Genomic DNA, 22,805 nt, shown 5'->3' on the forward strand with positions numbered 1-22,805 from the left:
TATCTTAGAAGAGGGAGAAGTTAGGGAGGTGATTTGTACCCACATCAGTAAGTCTAAGACAGAGTAAAAAGACAGATGAACGTGGAGACTGGTTTACAGGAGAGACTAGAGCGATGCCAGTCCTACAAAGACTTTGAAGGTTAACTTTACACACTTCTAGGAACCTCTGGGAAAGCCTGCAAGTTCCAAACTTGCAAACCTAAGTTTTCAGGTATTGTCACAGTTTATTTCATTCTCAATACAAACAGATTTGTGTTTGGATATTACATTCCCTTGTACAAATGTCAAATACTGTCACTGACACTCATGGAAACTCACTCTGTTTCTGCAGCCTTGTGGGTAGGAATGAAGAGAAGGAAGCCAACACCATAAATGATACACTGTAAACTAAAAAGTTACATATTTAAAGTACATATCGCTCTCTAAGAACTTACATCTTTATTCTTTACTTACTGCTATGCTGTTTTCAGTGCAAACAAAGAACCTTATGGTATTAGCCCCAAGGAGAAATGTCACTTCCCTTAAAAAAAGAACCACTACTATAGTTTTGGATTCTCTTCCACGAGTAGTAATTTCAATACCTTTGTTTAAAATTTAAATTACATCTAGTTAGCAAGAAACGAATGACTTTTGGCATGTTTTTCCTGCATCTAATAACTTCCATTCACTTAAACTATCTTTTCTCTACAGCGGATTATTGTCATTAAGCTACTTAGAGCGTGACAATAATTGAGAGGTTTTGGCTATTGGAGTCAGAAGCATTAAGATTTGAGTAAGAGTAACAGAGCAACATGGAAGACACAAGTTGAAATGCTCACATAATCTACACTTGATTTTAATTAGAGGCAGAAAACTTTTAAAGGCTCAGGAGAGATTTGGTCTGGACAAGCACCTCTTCGCTTCTATCCTACTCACGGCTGTGGAGTCCTTCTCCTCCCTTCAGCCCTGCCAAGCCTGACCACTTGGTGACCCAGCTAATTAGGCCCTCTGCTTCTTTTTTTTTTTCTTCAAGTCTTCACTGCTGAGATGAGGTACACAGGGTCTGGTGCCTTAGCCCATGGTTCAGTGCTAATCTGCAAAGCGCCTCAGGCTCTGAACTGTGGAAAAGCCTTGGGCTATGAAGAGCCAAGATCTGTGCTCTTAGTAAACTGTTTAGCATGTTTTACACAATGAGTAGCCAGTAACGCGGGCAGACAGGCAAGCGAGTTTCCCATAAGCTCCATAATGAGGGTTTCAGGGCTGTCTGTTCCTTGTCCCAGATGCTTCACAATCATTCCTGCTCATCCTCTCTCACACAGGTGTTTCCAGACATGAGAATTCTGGCTGTTAGGCACTGCTAAGAAAACAGGTAGCACTTACCCACCAAGAAGGTGGGAACAAAAAGGTGCCTAGACAGCCCAGTTCTGCTTTGCACGTGTGAAATGAGGGCGCTGTGCTGTTTGGGAGCGGGAGGTGTCCCCTAATGATCAGGCTGTGGTCCTACAGCACCAAGACGGTGACTGCTCTCGGTAGCTGAGAGCTCTTGAACTTGAGGGGCAAGAACCTCGGCACTTCAGTGTCTCAGAAAATCCCACCTCTCTCCCTGCTTAAGATGTAAAACCGGCAGCGACTATAAAATTCAAGGGTTTACACACTTCCTTGAATCCCTCTTCAGGGATATCTGGAATAGTTCTAATAAACACGCTAAAGAGAGTATTAGATCTCAACAATTACTGACTAATTATATGTATATATGTTTAAATAGCAGCATTTCTAAGTCTTGTAGCGTACATACTGTAAAACATTCATGTAAAGAATTTTTGCATAGAAAGGAATCCTCAAATCCTCTTTAACATCTTTATTGGAACAAAAGATCTTTCTGTACGCTCTTTGACATTACTCAGGAAGCAGCAAATTATCTGATTCAATCGGCTCATGAGTAAAATAGTGTGCAGCAATTAACTCTTTAGAAACCAAGTCCCCCTATGAGAGGATTCATTATAAGAAAAAAGTTATATATACAATAAGAAATAAAAAAAATTAAACAGAGAAATACGTGAAGAAATACAAAATAAAAATAAAAAATATTCTTAAATATGAGAAAAATTTCTCACACAAGGCTGAGCTACTCAGCAGCCATTAACATTACAAAGGGTCGAAGTCTCCAACAATCTCAGTAATCTGAACAGTTAAGTGACCCACCACAGTCCACAAAGACATGGCTTCAAAGTAGGCAGGATTAATGGTCTTGCTTCCTGGTAAAATGAATTCATGCTTATAAATATATGTGAAAAACTTCACAGAATGCAGGAACAGCTACAATAGAGCCTGACAAATATTTCAGTCAACTGTTTACCCCAAATAAGCTAGGGTTTTTATTTTGAGAGAGTGTCACTGAAACAAAGTCTTCTCTTTCTAAGGTACATGGGGAACTCAAAATGGGAACCACAGAAAATATGATAGATATTGATGAATACAAATGATTTACTGCACTTTGGTAGTTAAAGCATCTAACCAGCCAACGTGTGGGTCACAGCCACACTGCTGGGCCTGCAAGCACTCTCTTGCTCATGTGTCTGTGCGTGTCCATGCCACATTCTTGCTCCACTTGCATTGGTGTGTGACCTAAGTGCCAATCTTTCCTTCCTCTGCTCCAAGTTTGATGGGGAGTGAGCCAGACCACAGGCCAAAAGGAGCCTATAATGCTCCAGCCAGTATCTCATCTTGCTCATGAGACCCTGGCAAGAGCTGTATGTGCTTTCTTAGAAGCAGGATCATGTGGGTTCAGATGATCTCAAGAAGAAAGGAATAAACCACTGGACTCCCACAGCTGGCTACCAATCGCCCCATGGAAGCTGCTGCCAGTGGCTGCTTGGTGCACACTGAGGGTAGAACTGGATGCTGGTTTTTCTTCAACCCACAGCTAAATTTGCAGAACTGTAAAAAACGAGGAACATCTTTTCTAGCAACCTAGGAAATTACTTGAGAACTTGGCAAAGGAACAAATAGATCACTGGCATGATGACAAGTTTACATTATAAGCCTTGCAAATATAAATAAATAAATACATATTCACACACACAAGCATTAAAACTACTCTGAAAGGCATGTTGCTGTATTAGCCACATGAGGGGAAATTTCCACATACTCTTCCCTCTTCCAGCATCCATAATTCCAGACTAAGACTTGATTAATACTGTGAAAGAACTCATCAGTTAATGCAAATCTCCCCAGTGGCTGGGAAAGTGGGTATCGTTACACAGAAAGACCACTAGTCCCATAAAAGATTAGAGAAATATCTGCTAGGTTATTTGACAGGATACAAAGAGAAACTAAGGTCCTAATCCAGACTGGAAGACACAAAGCAGATCCTGCAGTAGATGTTGTCATTATACCAGGAATCAATCACAAATTTAATCCCAAATCTTTATTTTGTAAGAAAGGTAAAAACAGGATATGGTGAAGTGGTAAAGGTTCTTAAAAAAGAAAACAGAAGGAAGAGGGATGTTGGGGCCTCCATATTGAGCAGGTCTAATAAGAGGGCTCTAAAAGGACTTGAGTGGGAAAACCTGAAGAAAACAACTGAGAGGTACTGAAAGGATATTTTTTTCAGCTTCTGTCCTTTAGGCAGCAATTAACTTGTGCTCAGTGGTGTGCATCATTAGTAGTTGTGTTCTTAAACATATTTAGGATGTACAAACTGTTCTAAAGTTGTTCATGGAGAGCAGGACTCAAAGCTAATGGACAGTCTTCTCCAAACTTCACTGAACACTGAATTAGGCTCCAAATTCAAACCCTGGTTATTTCGTTCTGTCCTGATACGTAGGTGTTAACTCCCATTAAAAAAGTGTAAGTTCTTCTATTGTGAATTACAAACACATTTTCCCAAAATCAGCTGTCGATGTATAGCAGTCGCAGCAAAGCCAGTGAAATCAGTACTCCTCTGGGAGCCGGTAATGGTGCAGAGTCCACAAACATTTACAAAGTCAGAGCCTATCCATGCACATCATGGTCAGCAGGGTCTGTAAAAACCACTGCCCTTGAATGTCCTGGGTTCTGCTCTCAGTGGAAGTCTGTTCTGTGACTCTGGCTATCTTCTGAGATTTATTTTTTTTTTAAATAAACCCACACAGTGAATTTATATGTGATCCACAGCAAACCACAACAAATCTCTACTGATCTGCATCACTGAAGGATGTGGCAGTTATATGATGTTTGATGACTATGTGTTTCATTTCACCTCAGCAATTCCACCGGCTCCAGGAAGAGTGAAAAGAGCAGGAGGCTGCCTGTCAAAATCATTAACGCAGTTTTCATTAACAGAACATGGCAACAACCTCCTTCTCAATTGGTTCTGGGAGTAATGTTAGCAAAAGCTGAGTTTCTAGCCAGTTCTTACTGATCAAGTCCCCTACACTTCCCATGACATTTCTATGTTAACTTTTTTAAAAGTCCTGTTGGGAATGGCTTGTATTTGTGAGGCATTTAAAGAGTGCTCATCTGCAATGCGCAGGACTTTACTAGCTTGTTGTGAGGAAATCACAGCATGTATAACCGAAGTGTGGAACGACGTACATACACACAGCCGAGCAGATATGCAGCAATGAACAACAGCTGTTTTAAATATTCCTTCCCAATCAGTCTCATTAAATTTCTAAGTATTTCTCAAGATAAAAATTGACAAATAGCATCTCCATGTGGAGAGCCTCATCGTCCTATCATATTTTTTCAAAGATAACAAAAAAGCAGTAAGAGATGATAACCAAATGCAACTAAACCCACTAAACCTAGCTGAACAATTGCTAAACTAACCAGAGAGATTACATCCCCTTGAGGATTGTCAGTGGTACTTGCTGAGCTCTGATTTAGTTGAAACCCAGTAGTTATAACAGAGTAGTTCATGCAGATCATGTATATTACAAATTTTTGTTTAGTACATTCCAATGAACATTGCCACACAGAAGCTGTGAACTATTCTTGGTAAGAGGGAAGATACAAACACTGAAATTCCTGTTAGTTGGTCTGTCAGTAATGCTTTGGGTGTCAGGGCACCTTGCCTTCAAGCCATTCAATGAAATTGCGAAATATGCCAGTCTCATTAAAAATAGTTGAAATAGGAATGAATTCAGTGGCTGAGGTCGCTCAAGTACTCTGGGAGAGTCATTATTGAATTTCTACTAGTGTGATTACAAAGAGTGCACGCTCAGTCCATTAATTTGCAGCATGGAAACCAAAAAAATCAATGGGGTGCTACTTAAAACTCCTTTTGTAATAATTACCACCATGTATGCAGGTATACACATGGAAGGGGAGCGTGTAAGCCTTGAACAGGAAAGAGATTTTTTAGTTTTCTGAGCTGTATGTCAGAGAGAAGGAAGAAGAGAAGAGTAAAAATTTATTCTAACCTTGGGGTGAAATTCAGACTGTAAAGCAAATTTTGCCATTTGCTTCAACGAAGCTAAGGTTTCTTCCCTGGAAATTTAACTGGAACTGAAATTCCTGGCAAGTAATCAGGAATTCAGCATTGATCTATCCAAAAATTTCTCCGCAAGCATCTCAATTTTCTTTAATAAACTTACTTCCCCATGAAATTACTAGCATGTTGGTAAAGTAGTAACAGGGAAGTTGTAGGAGTTTTTTTGTGAATGACAGTGGGACAAACTGGTATATATTGTTTCAGTAGACCTACACAGATTTACACCAGTTGTTCACACTCCTCATTCTGACCTTTCAAAGTAATAAAGACACATCATCGATTTTTCCAGGAAACGGTACTGTATTTCCTTGCTTAAGGAAAAAGTGCTTTCAAAAACCTGGCAACTTTTATATAATACTGCTACTCTCATTTAGTTTTTTGTTCTTAATTTTGGAAGTGTTACAAAGAATATACTTACAGATCTTAATTGTCCACCATCGTCTACTTAAAGAAACAGAAGCCCAGGGGTCTTATTTAGCCAGGACTTGATGGACCATAACCATTTTTTTGGAGAACTCACACACATCCAATACCTTTCACAAGAGCAGCCCACCTCTACCTTGTTCAATTGCCAGAAAATACACAGTATCCTCCAAACACTTCCTATATCCCCTCTGACGCAACAATTTATGTAACAGAAACCAACTCAAACCAGGTGATTTGTACAAACACTTGACACAGCAAGACAAATTCTACACTGATTTACACTTAAGGGACTGTGGCTGCACAGCTCTGAAAAAAAAAAGGTTGCCTTTTAAAGTGTCAGTATTTGCTGATACCCACCATGAAGTGGCAGTGAAAAACCCCAAGATCTTCCTTCATTCCCAGACTGTGAAATGCCAGAGGTCTTCCTGCAGCCTTAATTGTAGATAAATTATGACTTGCAAATTATGACTTATAGAAGCAAACAGAGTAACTACTCTTTCTTGTGTAAGTCAGTTAGGTGTAGAGAACTGCAATGATCTCCAAAGCAAGCTAGTTTTTTAGACTACAGGATTGCTTTATCTGTAACAGGCAAAGATTTTTACTTTCTAAGCTTGTAAAGAAGCATGTATTATCTCTACCTACCCTGTAAAATGTGCAGGGGGGATCAAACAGAATCCATAGTAAAAGAATGCAAGAAGTCCTTGGTTTTGCTGAGTTGTGCTATGCCCACCTTGAATTACATTAACTATTGTGTTTGCTAAGAGTGCTCATACGCTGTGAAGTCTGCAGAACAATAATGATGCTGCTTCATTCAGTCCGAAGCATTGGTAACGTGCCCTGCTAGTGGTTATGTGATATATTAGCGTTACCCCCATATCACCCTGCAAAAGTTTCACACATGCTTCACACTAGGAAATGGATCCATTCAACTATTTTCAGGTAGAGACACAGAATTAACCACATAAAGGAGGTGTTTATCCATTATTATGAAGAGTAGAAGCCTTGTCAAAGGCTAGGACCCTGCTGCATATTGTACAAATAATGAACATGCTGCCTGCTTCAGCAAGCCTGCTAGTATGGCAGAAGAGAGACCGCAGATGAATGGAGACAGACAAGAGCACACTGAAATATGGAAAATACTAGAGAGCTGTAGGAAAAGAGCTGTGTTTGTTAGCAGCCCAGCTATCGCAAACATTCTTCTAAGAAGATCACTGAAGAGCACCAAGGTTTTCTATGCCTGCGATGCGAGTGTCCCAAAGCAGAAACGCACCTGGACCAAGGCACTAACACCACCTGACAGATCAGGTCTTCCAGTTGTTCAAGTTCAGCACCTCCTGCTGGTTTGGCATTCAAACAATATATTGGTAATTACAGAACTGGATACTACAAATGAGTTTAAATAAACATCTTAGTATTGTGTAAGGCTCGATCCTGGTTTAAATTTCCAAAGTGAGAATCAGCAGATTAATTTCATTCAACTCAGCAGAGCTAAACTAATGTAAAACTGGTGCTAATGAGACAACAGTTAAGTCTGCCAAATGTTTATGAAGAATTCACTTCCTCTATAAACCCTCTATCAATCCTGTAAGAGATTTTAAGTGATAATTTTAATGCACTGATAAAATTATTTTTTTATTACAATTACCTCCAAATGGAGGACATGTGATGGATATAATGGCAGAGACTAATGACATGCATTTAAATTCATTTTGAATTTTAAAAACAAAGAAAAATAAATCACAGTGTGTAAAAGCCACCTGAGTTCGTTCTATTATTTAGGCCTGGTGGGAAGTACAGCAACAAAAGACAGGCTATGTCGTCTCTGAACGAAGAAGGCAGCAGGAGTAGTGTTTAACCATACAAGTATCATCAGTTATTTAATTACATACATGGGTCAACTGGGAATAGAGCTCAATGATCTGAACAAAAGTGACACCCAGGAGTGGTGACTGGAGGGACAACTCCGCTACCAGCAGGGAGTAGGAGCTCACAGCACCAGCAACACACTGTAAAATCCTCCGAGTCAGCACTTACTATGATCTGCTGGTTTTCTTACCTACCCCGCTTACCTTGTAAGACTTACAACAAAGACTTTGCAGCTATATAATAATTTTCCCCATTTCACAGAGCAGTCACCGTTTATTATATAACAAAAGAAAGAAACAGATTTTTATCTGTACTTCAAGTAGGCAGTAACACATCAAACTAAAGTAACTGAGTAGAAAAGTAAATCTTGGTAAGTCAGTGCAGAAACAAACGGTTCACCTGTATAATATATTGTGCTTTGTCTAAGGAAATGTAAATGTCTCAGATAAACGGTGATACTTCACCACTGTCAGTTGGTTAGCTGCTACTGATCTGACAGAGGCATGAGATCAGAAAAAAGTTTAAAATCATCTTATTCTCTTTTATGAGATTGCAGCCTATTTTCCAGACGTCTCTCCTGACCAGTTTTAAGTGTCCTGAGTTCAGAGGAGTTTTTGTTATTACGAAATTCCTCAAGCAGCAATGGTACAGAGGTCTTACATGTGTAAGAAACATATTTCAATTTGCTCTGCCGAATACTAACAAAGATCTTATTCACTTTATTCTAGAAAGGTTTGGCTTCTGGCACTTTTTCCTAAATTTTCTTCATTCTTTATTGCCTGACTGATTTATTTCCTCTGCTGTGAAAGTTACAGAGGAAAGCAGAGTTGCTTGGCAGCATGATGTGGTATTGCTGAACTCAGCTGTTTATGGTTTTCAGCAGATGTTTCTGCTTCAAAGACAGTGTGAGAAAAAATACACATGCACAGATTCCTCCTCCCTAGTTCTGCATCTTTTGTCTCTTATCTTCCACTGCCTCCAAATCACAAGCCAGGCTACATGACAATAGCTGCTAAAGCATCCAAACCATGCCAACTGTGGCAGCTAAATAAGAGCTGACCTCACCCCAAATTAGAACTGATGAATTAAAGTGCAAAACCAAAAAATAAACAGAAGGGTCAGTCCATTAATGTGTTGCATCAGAAGGAGATTTTCACAGATAACCCCGCTATGAATTACAGTTTATTACAATGGAAAGCAATAGGGATTGCTGTGTGCAAGAGGGAAGAACACAGCAGCTCTGGGCAGAAGATGCAACTGGGACAGCCAGCCTTTCCTGCTGCGCATTCTAGGAGCTCTGCAAAACACATGTGCAGACAAAAGTAAAAGGCTGAAAAGTAAACTCTTTTCTTGTCACTCTCCAAGAAATTATTACTTTGTCAGATATAAAAAAAAAAAATCTTACCGTGGACTTACATTCCAGAAATTACAGTCATTATTGAACCTCTCTATCAATTTGGAATAGCTAGAAAGCTGTTTTCCCATTATTCCATGATTGCACATGCTATTCTATTTAATGTGTGGGGCTGTACTCTTATTTACATAATAATGAAATAAAACAATATATGCAACCTGACTGGAAAGCAGGGAAGGAACTGACAGCAGCTTTCTCAGCAACGCCGGGTTACTGCATGCACTGGCTAAGCCTCCCACATTTGGTTTTGATAAGCATGTAAAAAGCTTTTCCAAACCCTACAGATTTGCTGAGCAAACAGATTTGATGCTTTCATTTGGGCAAGAAATATGTGAAGAATGACCTTTCTCTTGGTGCTTCAGCTCTTCTGCTTCCCAACAGACCCAGGAACTCCGAAATAGACAAAAAAAAAGTATAACAAATAATTTATTGCAACTGGGCTGGAACTTGTGTATAGATCATGGATAGATCTCATTTCATGCTTTCGTTATCTCATCTCTATTAATTAATTTCTTTTGTTGGAAAGAAAACCCATGGGAACGCCTTACTCCATGGCTAACACTATGTTAAGTTATTGGTACAGACTAATGTATTTTTTGAATGGTCAGGACCGAGTCTTAACACTGGTTCTGTTGAAATCCAACATGACAATCCATTTCAGCAGTGCCTAACGACAGGCTTTCAAAAACCTCAGACTACAATATCTTGCTTTGAATTTCAAACAGAAGAGAGAATGTTGCGACATACCTGATAAGAAAGAAAATACTTTCCATTTAGTATCTTCCACAACACTTGTGCAGGCCCTGTTGGTTTTCTGATTCAGCCTTTATCTGTTAGAAAGCAGGTACTTATGCTGATGACAAGCTAAACACAAATTTCTATTGAAACAATTGACTGATAACAGCATTGTTGGATTGTGGGAGGGCCAACACTCTAGTCATGGATCAGGGCCTCCCAGCGGTAGGTGCTAGATGAAAACTAGACAGATGTATGTTGTTGCCATGACAATTACTACAGTTATCTCCAATTTGATCTTTCTGAACTTGCATTACTGGAAGTAGTGAAAAGAAAGGGTCCTTCAGGCTCCGTGAGAGTCCTTGTCCACAAGGGCTCCTGCCAAACTCGCTTTTCTTAATGCAAGTGAGTGCTACCCATTAAGTCAAAGCCACTCAGGATTCATAAGGTTCAACAAGTTGCCCTGCTCCCGCAAGTACCCAGTAAGACAGTAAGGGGTAAGAAAGAAATATTCCCTCTCAAGACAGTTTGTGCCAGACACTCGCTTAGATACTGCGGCAGAGCAAGCAAGGCACAGCAGTGGAGCGCCCGCCTCCGCCCTGCAGGCAGCCTGCTCCTGAAAGAGACACCAGAAACATTCTCCATCCTTCCTCCCGCCCCAGCTCCCAGCTTTGATGAACACTCCTGACATTCAAAGAAGCAAAAGAGGAGCCACATGAAAGGCTCCTTCAGGAAGCAACCTTCTAACCCTCATGTTCTGTGCCCTAGAAAAGATATTGTTACAAGGCACAGCTGGCTGATCCTCCACCACATGAGCAGATGTCCAGTGTGTCTCTGGCACCTACACCGTATGGAGACATCTGTGCCATAAGTTGACCTGAAGCAGGCATGCTAACATAAAGAGAAATCTTAAAATGCAAAGATATCAGGCAGAGATAAATTATTTGGAAAATGAGATGAGAGAGGGTGGAGGGAAGGGATCTCTAAAAGCAGTAGGTAAAAGCTTAGCTATATTATTCCTGATCCTGTTATTGACTGCTACATGCCAACATTCCCATGTGACGTTTTAAGCAGACAGATGCATGTCACCAGATGGACTCACCTTGGAAGCTCTGAGGGTTGCACTGGTAATTTGCCAGCAGCCCAAAACAGTGCTCCTACTTTGCACCAAAATATGCATGATTTCTAAAACAAAATACTCAGGAGGCCATAATCACAGAACCATTTAGGTTGAAAAAGACCTTTAAGATACATCAAATCCAACCATTCACCCAATACTGCCAAGCCCACCACTAAACACCATGTCTTTAAGTGCCACATCTACATGTCTTTTAAACACCTCCAGCAATGGTGACTCCACCACCTCCCTGGGCAGCCTGTTCCAATGCCTGACCACCCTTTCGGTGAGGAAATGCTTCTGAATACCCAACCTAACCCGCCCCTGGTGCAGCTTCAGGCCGTTTCCCCTTGTCCTGGCCCTTGTCACTTGGGAGCAGAGACCGACCCCCGCGGCCTACAGCCCCTGTCGGGCAGCTGTAGGGAGCCATCGGCCCCCCCGGAGCCCCCTCCTCCCCAGGCTGAACCCCCCCCGGCTCCCCCCGCCACCCCCCACAGGGCTTGTGCCCAGCCCCTGCCCCAGCCCCTGCCCGTCCCTGGACACGCTCCAGCCCCTCGGGGTCTGTCCTGTACCAGGGCCCGAACCTGAGCCCAGGGCTCGAGCTGCGGCCCCCCCAGTGCCCAGCGCAGGGGGACGGTCACTGCCCCGGCCCTGCTGGCCACGCTGTTTCAGACACAAGCCAGGGGGCTGCTGGCCCCCTTGGCCACCTGGGCACATGGGGGGCTCATGCCCAGCCGGCTCTGACCAGCCCCCCCGGCCCTTTCCCGCCGGGCAGCCCCCAACCCCCGCCCGCAGCTCCTGGGGCTGGTGTGACCCCCGGGCAGGGCCCAGCCTGCCCAGCCCCCCTGCAGCCCCTGCCCCCCGGCACAGCAACGCTCCCCCAGCTGGGCGTCCTCTCAGACTCACTGAGGGGGCACTCGATCCCCTCACCCAGATCATCGATAAAGACATTAAACAGGACTGGCCCCAGCACTGAGCCCTGGGGACACCCCGTGTGCCCAGCACCAGCAGGATGTGACTCCATCCACCGCCGCTCTCTGGCTCGGCCAGCCCAGCGCGGGGGCCCCCCGGCCCAGCCAGGAGCAGCCAGTTTCTCCAGGAGATGCTGTGGGAGACGGTGTCCAAGGCTTCAGTGAGGCCCAGGCAGAGACCAGCCACAGCCTTTCCCTCAGCTGCCAGGCAGGTCACCTTGTCACAGCAGATCAGTCCCTCCGGCAGGACCTGCCTTCCATAACCCCACGCTGGCTGGGCCTGACCCCCAGCTGTCCCGACGTGCCGCATGATGGCCATCAGGGTGATCTGCTCCATCACCACCCACCTTCCCCATGATGGCCATCAGGGTGATCTGCTCCATCATCACCCACCTTCCCCATGATGGCCATCAGGGTGATCTGCTCCACCACCCACCTTCCCCGTGATGGCCATCAGGGTGATCTGCTCCATCACCCACCTTCCCCGTGATGGCCATCAGGGTGATCTGCTCCATCACCTTTCCCGTGATGGCCATCAGGGTGATCTGCTCCATCACCCACCTTCCCCGTGATGGCCATCAGGGTGATCTGCTCCATCACCCACCTTCCCCGTGATGGCCATCAGGGTGATCTGCTCCATCACCTTTCCCGTGATGGCCATCAGGGTGATCTGCTCCATCACCTTCCCCGTGATGGCCATCAGGGTGATCTGCTCCATCACCTTCCCCGTGATGGCCATCAGGGTGATCTGCTCCATCACCCACGTTCCCCATGATGGCCATCAGGGTGATCTGCTCCATCACCCACCTTCCCCGTGATGGCCATCAGGGTGATCTGCTCCATCACCCACCTTCCCCGTGATGGCCATCAGGGTGATCTGCTCCATCACCCACCTTCCCCGTGATGGCCATCAGGGTGATCTGCTCCATCACCTTCACCGTGATGGCCATCAGGGTGATCTGCTCCACCACCTTTCCCGGCACCCAGGCCAGGCTGACAGGGCCACAGCTCCCGGATCCTCCTTCCAACCCTTGCTGTAGATGGTGTCACACTGGCTGACCCCCGTCTGCTGGGCCTCCCCAGTTTGCCAGGGCTGTTGGTCGATGATGGACAGTGGCTCGGTGAGCACTTCCACCAGCTCCCTCAGCACCCTCGGCTGGGTCCCATCCAGCCCCACAGACCTGGCTGTGTCTGAGTGGAGCAGCAGGTCGCTGGCCATTTCCCCTTGGGTTACGGGGGCTTCATTCTGCTCCCGCTCCCTGCCTTCCAGCCAGGGCGCTGGGTGCCCAGAGAACAACTCGTCTTGCTATCAAAGACTGAGGCAAAGAAGGCATTATCCCCCTGCACCCAATAAAGGATATAGGTACACCTTAGCTGTCCCTTTGTTCATATGTTATATATATGTATTTATATATATATATATATATATATAAAACCGCTTCTTCATATGTAACTTTCTCATAAATGAGTGGAAATTGTCTCTGTTCCCAGCTTCAATGGCAAAAGAAATCCACTGCCAATGTCTTCCTCCTAAAGTATCCCTGCAGTTCATGCAAATGAGCTTCTGCAGACACAGATGTGACCTCCTGAAGACATACACAACTTCCCAAGGATCTACTACTGTAGCAGTGGCATGTGCCAGCTCCGATCTGCTCGGATCCTGCCTCAGTTATCAGTCAGAAGGATATACAACTGCAATGAAAAAATCCTGACCCATGAACACCCGAGTCCTTGTGAAAACCATGTCCTCTTCACAGCCTGCAAGGTTTTGAGGTCAGCAGGCACCACTGCCACTCTGCTGAGCTCTGCAAACCACTCTGACCCACAACTGTGCCAGGGCAAGATGACCCAGATTCTAAGAGAATTAATAACAACTACCCTGCTCATAATGTGCAAATATGCTTCTTTGTGTCCACATATTGGGCACAGACTGTCTGTCTTCAGGTATATAGCCAGACACGTACACCACACTGCTTACTGTTTTTCGAGTTATGTTGTACATACACACTTTAGCTTTTTTTGTTTTCCCAGTCACAAGAGAATTCACTTCACTGACTTCCCTTGGCAGCATATGGTGCTGCCAGACAGAGGAGGGACCTACACAGAATTGTAACGGCTTTGTTGCTTTCCTCCATGCCCCACTGATATGAAACACAACCTGGTAACATCATTAGCTGTTTTCTTGTGAATGTAATGATACCCTGACAGTGTAAAAAAAAACCCAAACCCAAGAAAAAAACCCACCAAATCCCCCCAAAACAACCTCACAACCCAGAAAAATGTGTGCGCTTGTGGCAAGGGAATAAGTGATTGTGACACAGTCTGAAACATAAACATAACATCTGGAAGCACTCTTTATCAGACAGATGGCTGGAGAGCTGTAAGCCCATGGGCCTCTCAAAAGGTTCAAGGCCAAGAGGATAAAGTGCTACATCACAGCAGTTTTCCATTATGTCAGTTTTTCTAAATGCCTCTTCCTTCTCCCACACTCAGTTTCTCTACCTGGTGACAGAAATCAAAACCACTGGGTGACTCTGTTCCTCCACAAACCAAGTACAACATTCACTGGCAGAAACATCAGCCCAAGAACAGACTGAAGGCACCTGGTTCCAGGCCTTTCCAGGCTGGAAGGAGCACGAGGTGATGGCCCTGGGTTAGCCCCAGCCGCTCCTTCTTCGTTCTTGACACTGCCATTGTAGCATGCTCTGGCTTTGATAGAGAAGTCAGCTTAAGAAATTCCCCTGAACCTTCCTTGCTCCTACCTTTAATCCATCCTTCTCATCCCCACAGCTGACAGCATACCAGCTGATAGAGGTATGCTATTAAAAACAAATAAAAAAGACAATGAAAATCACTTAGGTTAAAAATAACCCTTGCTCTGTTTTGGAACAGCTCTTACACCCTGTGATTGCAATCCAGAAAAAACTACACAGCAAATACGAGCCTTTTCACTGAAGCTGTTCTCAGGGTAGATGTGGTCTATCATTGATCACCCACACAAGCCTCAGGCTGGAACCAGAGGCAATACTAAGTAATGGAAATTGTTATAATAGTAACCAAAAATATCTCTTTTTCTGCCCTGAGGACACATTTCAAACCCACCAGCCTCCCTCCAGAAACAAGAAACAAAGGAAAACAAGTGACCAAGCAGCCTACGACTTGTTTTCACTAATCAACACTGTTGTTATCCTCATCAATAGCTACTGGAGTCTCAGCACAAACTGCGTTATGAGGCACACAAACATTGCTAATTTCAAGCTGTTTTCAGTTACTTGCTATAGTGGTAAGGTAATTTTGAAGAAATCTAAGTTAGAAAGCTACAGCTCTTGGCTTTAGCAGCATGAACTCAGAGAGAACAAATAAATAATGGTAAGCGATTGTTGATGTGATGTATCTAAAATATGTCCCTTGGTTTTTATTAATTATATAATGTGAAAGCTATATTAGCTGTTAAGTGGCATTGCATTCAGATACAAGCTGCTTGTTTCAAAGCGCTTACACTGTAATTATTTCCATACACTAATTATAGTACAAATATGGAAGAAAAGAAAAGCAACATGGCAACAAAAATGAGTAGTTTTATTGAGTATGGGCATCTGTTTCTAGGGATACGAAGGTGAAAGAGTGCCATGGTTCTCCATGGTGCATCAGGGAGATTCCTGAGTAAATGAGAGCACATAGAGAAAGGCCAGAATTTCCTGTCCGTGTGCTTAACAGCTCACCACATCACTCTCCCCATTATAACCAGCATGAATCCTGGATACAGTTTTATCTAGCTACCATAAAATAGTCTGTAAGAGGCAGCACTCCAATGCCCTCAGAATCTATTATGAATTTAATTAATACTCGGACTGACCTCACAACCAAGTGGGGCCATGTGACAATACAAGGGGAGAGCCAAATCACTCCTGTTGGTTGCAACAGAGGAGTAAGGCACAACTGTACCAAGGCCCTTCATTCTCCTTTCCCACTAGCTGATTCTCTGAGCTGTGCTAGAAATGGCTGGTCATGTAAAGGACAAAACTATATGATCATCTTCTTGAAAAGCTATCTGAATGTTCATAAAGCATTCAAGAACTACACTTTTAATTTACTTGCTTTTCAGAAGCTCTTTTGCAAAGACAGCGGAAAACACCTCTCTGCTTAAATTAACTAACATATTTATGAGTTGGCTGAGTTTGCTGCAGGAGACTAGCCTGTGTCGATGCTGGAACTCCAGAACAGTACACTTCACATCTACGCTGACCTTGCTACAGAACTGCACATCACCCAAATGAACTGCACTGCTAAACTAACCTGAAAAAGCTGGTGGCAGCACAGAAAGAACCCATTAGGGACTTGCAATTCTCAACCAAATTTAATTAGCTTAATAGAATATTTGTGCTCTGCGCAGAGGGCTCCAAACGATGCTTAGAAACTCAGTAACTGTAATGCCCACTACACTGTATGCTTTCCCCTGGGATCTCACTAAACACATGCCCAGGTTTCCCTATCCTGCTCTTCCTTGTACGGAAACATTTCAAGCCTAGGTTCGTCATGCTTTCAGAAGACAGCGACTATTTACATACACAAATGAAAGAGGCATTAATTAAAACATTGACTTTTATTTGCATAATTAGTGCTAAAAATATTTTTATGGGTTAATTAGACTTTATGTAAATTGGATTGAGAAGATTTAATTTGGGGTTTGATAACCTGACTCTTATAGTTCCGCAGTTGCAAATACACTCAGAGTTACGTGCTGTTCTAAACCTATGTCCTCCCTTCCATACCGCTTTGGTTTTCACTTCGCGCAGGCTCAAAGGACCTGTTTTTCCTTTCATTTTACCCCAACAGAGGCCGGGTGACCCTGCTTGAGGGTCAAAGCTGCTCTGTCACTGCCCTCCTCAGCTGGGCCAGGGAGAGAAAATCCAGCGAAAGGCTCGTGGATGGAGATGAAGACAGGGAGAGATCCCTCACCAGTTACCGCCATGGGCAAAACAGACTCCACTCAGGGAAATTAGTTTCATGCATTAGCATTCAAATCAGAGAAGGGTAATGAGCAATTAAAAACTAAATCTTGAAACACCTTCCCCCCACCCCTCCCTTCTTCCCAGGCTCAACTTCACTCCCAAATTCTCTACCCTCTCCCCACCAGCAGCGCAGGGGGACAGGGAATGGGGCTGGGGTCGGTCATCACCCGCTGCCTCTGCTGCTCCTTCCTCCCGAGGGAGGGTCCTCACACTCTGCCCTGCCCCAGCGTGGGGTCTCCCCATGGGAGACAATCCTCCATGAACTTTTCCAACCTGAGTCCTTCCCATGGGCTGCAGTTCTTCACACACTGCCCCAGCGGGGTCCCTCCCGTGGGGCGCAGCCCCTCAGGCCCAGCCAGCTCCAGTGGGGGTCCCCATGGGGGCCCCAGCCCTGCCCCCGCCCGGGCTCCTCTCCAGGGGGCCACGGGCCCTGCCAGGAGCAGCCCCAGCGCCGCTGCCGGTGGGTTACAGCCCCCTGCGGGCACCCTCTACCCCGGCGTGGGGTCCTGCCTGGGCTGCGGGGGGGAGCTGCTCCCCTGTGGGCTCTGTGGGCTGGGGGCACAGCCTGCCTCGCCGTGGGCTTCCCCATGGGATGCAGGGGAATCCCTGCTCTGGCTCCTGGAGCCCCTCTGCTTCCTCCTGCACTGACCTGGGGGGCTGCAGGGCTCTTGCTCTCCCATAGTCTAACTCCTCTCTCCAGCTGCAGTTGCTGTTGTGCAGGTTTTTTCTCCTTCTTAAATATGTTATCCCAGAGGCACTACCACTGTTGCTGATGGGCTTGACCTTGGCGGTTGTAGGTCCATCTTGGAGCTGGGTCCATCTTGGAGCCAGCTGGCATTGGACATGGGGGAGGCTTCTAGCAGCTTCTCACAGAAGCCACCCCTGCAGCCCCCCGCCCCCCCCCCCCCCCCTTACCAAAACCTGGTCACGAAAAGCCAACACACGCCCCCACAACCTCTCCACTGAAAATCTTGCTAACTGCAATGATATCAAGTGTAAATATATTGAATCAGTAAGCTGCTCATGACAAGAGACATTTCCACACTTTACAGAAGCCTAATGTTTCCCAGGCACTCTGACTGGGCACAGAATATAAATGTTAAATCTGCTCAGGTTTTCTGTGCCTGAAGACAGTACAAACCAGCTGCATGGGAAAGTAATAACCAACCCAGCACCCACCAAAGATTTTATGATACTCTTCAGTGAGTCCAGGTTTGAGGCTAATAATAAGCGCAGGGCTGGGGAAACATTGCTGGAATCTGTACAGTGAAAATGCTTTGTGTGGACTAATGTACAGCAGTGATGTGAGAAATTGTTAAGATGATACCCAGTAAAAGCAAAATAATTTCCACTGAAAGTAGTAATATATGACTTTACTACATGCTGCAGAAGACAATCACACTTACTGAAAAAGCACCACTTCTATGCCTGGGTACAACTCGACCAAGTCTCAGTAAAAACATATTAAACAGGAAAGCAGGCACAGGCAGGCCAGTTCATACCAGTGCTCCCTGGAGTGCACCGCTTTTCCCCTGACAGTTACCTGTGTATGGCTTAGCAAAGGAACCTTCAGTTCTGGAAGAAGTGTTTCCAGAAGGGGATTCTTCTGTATTACATACAAAACACTAAATACTGAAAGGTTTGAATTATCCTGTACCAGTGCTTGAAAGCTATATGGAAGAATTCACTGCTTGTTTGATGAACCAACCACAGAGGCTGTGATCTGTTCAGAGAAACAAGGTCAAAACTATCAAGCCAAAAAATTATGTTCAGTAAAAACCCTTAAAATTAAGGACATTCATATTAATGCCAAAATTACACCCCGTGTCCGTCCGTTGTCCCCTGCCCCCAGCATAGGCCTATTCTATTCATTTTTTAATTTAAACTGATGAATTTTATTACCTGGAAACTGAGATGCCCTGTTATAGATCAGCAGATGGTACCGTAGTTAACGTAAGTGTCTCCAGATTTCCAGGCTACAGGTTTAATAGCTGTGAGTAGTGGCAATATGAGCCCTAAGTCTTTCAACCAATGAATGGTATCATGGATATAAATGAGTTTAATGTGCCGAGAATATGAGGTTTCATACCTGTTCCTTGAACTTGGTGCTATCCTCTGACAAATAACCGTTGTGGTTGAATGCTTGCCACCATTCCCCACCTCTTGTTTCACGTCCCACTGCCGGGGGTCACTTGTCTTTGCACTGAGAATGTTCACACCTTTCTTCACCTTTGCCCTGTTGGAAACAGCAAGTGTAACAAGTTACAAGAGTCAATCATTCAGGACTGTGGTCCTCCCAATGTAGCTCAGGCATGGAACTCTCAATATACCAGCTTTAAGCTAAGTATTAAGCATGTTTCTAATCCATCAGTAAACATGAGAGCAGTATCATGAACACAGATCTAAAGCAACACAACTCTTTGGACAGAACCAGCTAACTGTGTGCCTTTATTTGTTCTGTCAGCAGCAGGCTAGACTTACGATTAAGACTGAACCTGTAGGAAAACCTGCACTCAAGGTTCTTTATTCTGGCAAAAATTTCACCCTAAGAGAAATTTATCCCAACACAGAAGACTCAGGAAGATTCTGTTCATCTGTATCAAGACAAACTTGTGCTTCCTTATCATATAAAGAAATACTTCACTGCAGTTTTGTAAATAACCCATTTTTATTCCATATGATACTCTTCTAGATATTAGAGGACAGGCTGTTGCTCTCCTGTCTGACAATTCCCTCTTTATGACAGATTCCCAAGAAAATTTCTGTTTGAAATCTCCAGCCTGGAGAGAATACAGCTGTTGGTTAAGACAAGACTTTCTAACTCAGAGATGCTCTTACAGGATACAAATTTCTTCCACTGTTAGTTGTTCCATCCTGTGGAAAAGTTAACTACTTATCTAGTGATGCTAATAACATCAGCAATAACTGTATGGAGGGTTAATTAAAGAGTACTTGCCTAATTAAGGAGAATTTGTGTAAAGAACTCCCAGCAAAAATGTTATTTGGGTGCAGAACATTTAACTGCTGACCTTCATTTCTAGGAATGAGAAATAAAGATACTTAGACAGCCTCTCTCTTCAAAAGACACTGAAGGACAAACTCCTTAGCCCACACGAGACGATGCGAATGTGAGGAGCAGGGTGCCAGTTCAAAGCACATGGCTCTGCGAGTAGCTTGGCATCAGCGTCGGAAGGAGAAGGCAAAGGGCTGCCTCACGTCACACCGTCAAGAGTACGGTCACTGTGGCCTCTACTCGGCAGGAGCTGGCTTCTCCATAGCAAAGAGGCTAAAGCATGGGGAAAACCAGAATTCTTCTAAAACACTTAACGCAACACAAAATGATAGTTGCTGAGCATAAATCATCATCTAACGAGATGCTGATATCACCTTCACATTTATGAGGACTCAGCACCCAAGTTCCTTAGAAAAAACTAGTCTTTTTGCATCTTTAGACACTAAAACACTGTAAATGTAGTCATGAATGACTGAGAATACTTCTCTTCTTGTTGCAGTTTTTCAACAGTGAGACAAAACACAATTTATGGCATTGAAAATATTTTTCCCTCAGTATAAACGCATAAGTGCTTAATTCTCTCATTTGTAACATGAAATACCATAGAGCTTCACAGATTACTGTCCTGCTCTAGTAAAACTAGCACAAACCTGATGCATCTCTAATGCCTTCAGCTGAATTACTCAGAAATGAAAACAGAAAAAGTAAAGGGAGAATGAAATCCATTACTGAAGGTTCATTAAAGCTTTAAATCCCATTAAGTTTTCCAGCATATTACAGTTCAAGTAAGTGAACAATACACAAACATTTCATTAATAAGAAAACACTACCACCAATCTTGAAATCTGTATAAATTCATCACTGTGTTTTTGGCAGTATGTATTTTAGGAGATGTCTGGATGTATTTTAGGATACTGTTATTCAGCAGCTAGAGAGAAGTAAATACTGATAATTTAGATACTCTGTTGAGCTGTTCCTTCAGATAGGCTCTGAAATGGCATAACATCAGTCAAAATGACGTTCCTCATGTTCGGATTTTCAACAGAATTACAACTTTGTCAGCAGCTGCAAATTGCTCTTTCCACCATGTAGCTTGACATAGTCAATACCTGCGCTCCTGTTAATTAGGACACACATTTTGTATGGCCAAGGTTAGTGGTAAAATACACTGCCAGAGGACGAAAGACCATGGCTACAATGCCATTTTGTTAATTAACTACAGTATGGGGCATTAAGTTGAGTGGTTTTCACATATGCCATTATATAAAGCCCATTAAAAAAAAATTCCATCCCAGGGTAAAGTAGGTTATGTTTAGTGAGAAAAATCAATGTTGTGATTGTACTTAGCACTGGAATTAGGGTATGAACACCCAGAAGATTGAACTTCCTAAATAAATATGCAGAAGCACAAATTGCAAATCTCCCTTTAAAAAGGGCATGGAGTTTTATATAACAAGGTCAATGGATGAATCAGAATTAAGTCAGACTGCAGTGAGCCCCATACATTTTTAAATGCAGTCTGTACGCATATGCTACAAATGTTTTCACTTAGATTTTTATTTACTTGGCGTTTGAGTGCTAGCAAGGAAAAGCCTATTTAATTCTTTACCAAAGATCTGTTGACCTTGTATGCTTGTGATTAAATATTAATTTTTTAAATCAATAGTGCCAACTTTGTACGTAAAAAAAATTAAGTTATACTACATCAATAAACCCTGAGACCGAGGACCTGGAGCCCATATGACTTGATAGTCTCCTGTATTTACCCACCTAATCTATGCAGTATATATACATTCACCATATTTACTTAAGGGAGGCAAGTATGGTGACAATAAATGGAGATGACGAATAGCTGAAGTACTCCAGGTTTCCTTAGTGCAGGGCTCCCAACTCCAACTGGAAAATTCTCTCCTTTGCCATGCCTACTTATTCATGAGTAGATGGTTGTCCTCACACAGAGGCTTTTCTGCACAGCTCTGTAACCTGCCAGTATCCACCAGCCATAAGCTGTCAGCGTGGGCACCCACCCAAAGTGGAGGCACAACCTACCCCTCCAACACTGCTGTAAACAATTACTGCATTTTCTGTGGGAGTCACTAAATTGCCTCTGTCACTTCAGCTATGTGTTCTCCACAGCGGTAATAAGCAAACTACAGCCCCGAGTCTGCTGCCCACTAGCAAAAATCATCCTTTCACTGGATATAAATGCAGACCCCACTAAGCTGAAGTCATCTACATACGCATAAAACCTAAGGGCAGCAGCTCATTTATTGAAGTTTGATTGTCTATGTGCTGAAAGTTGAGCATAGTTTTTGATCTTCTGTCACAAGCAGACCTTGCAATGGAAAGATGAAAGAAAGACCGTCATTAGGAATGGCACAGACCACCAGAGGTCAGCTTCAATCCCACACTGGAGAGAGGGCTCCATCTGAATGGGCTTTTGAAGCTTTATGAACACATGGTAGCCAGAAGAGTGAAAGACTTGCCTGCTTGAACTTCTAAGGTTACTAATGCATAGCACAGGAAATCTCTGCCTCAGCTTTGTCTCAAAGTAACTGTCTCTCCAAGTCTCTCAAATGGAGAATTAAAACATTTTGCCGGCATGCGGAACAAGCAGCATCTCAAAGGCATTACAGAAAAAGTCTCCAGCAGCTTATGTAGAAACTATTACTTAATTTTTGTCAAGTAAGAACATTTACTTACACAATCTCACAACAAATGCACTTGCGTAAATGTGCCATTTCCAAACAAATATTTCATTTCCAAATGAAAGCTTTTAGTTGTATACAAAATTTC

At 43.6% G+C, this 22,805-nt stretch overlaps 1 protein-coding gene across 1 annotated transcript in view; it reads right to left on the reverse strand.

Moving 5' to 3' along the window:
• The window catches only part of TMEM132C (transmembrane protein 132C), a 221,574-nt gene that overhangs the window by 78,877 nt on the left and 119,892 nt on the right, over positions 1-22,805 (reverse strand). The window contains exon 3 of the mRNA XM_037375320.1: positions 19,086-19,232. Within this exon, the coding sequence (XP_037231217.1) occupies positions 19,086-19,232 (147 nt within the window). The remainder of the gene's footprint in view (positions 1-19,085; positions 19,233-22,805) is intronic.

This window comes from Falco rusticolus, chromosome 1 (genome assembly GCF_015220075.1).
Source record: "Falco rusticolus isolate bFalRus1 chromosome 1, bFalRus1.pri, whole genome shotgun sequence".
NCBI classification, from domain to species: domain Eukaryota; kingdom Metazoa; phylum Chordata; class Aves; order Falconiformes; family Falconidae; genus Falco; species Falco rusticolus.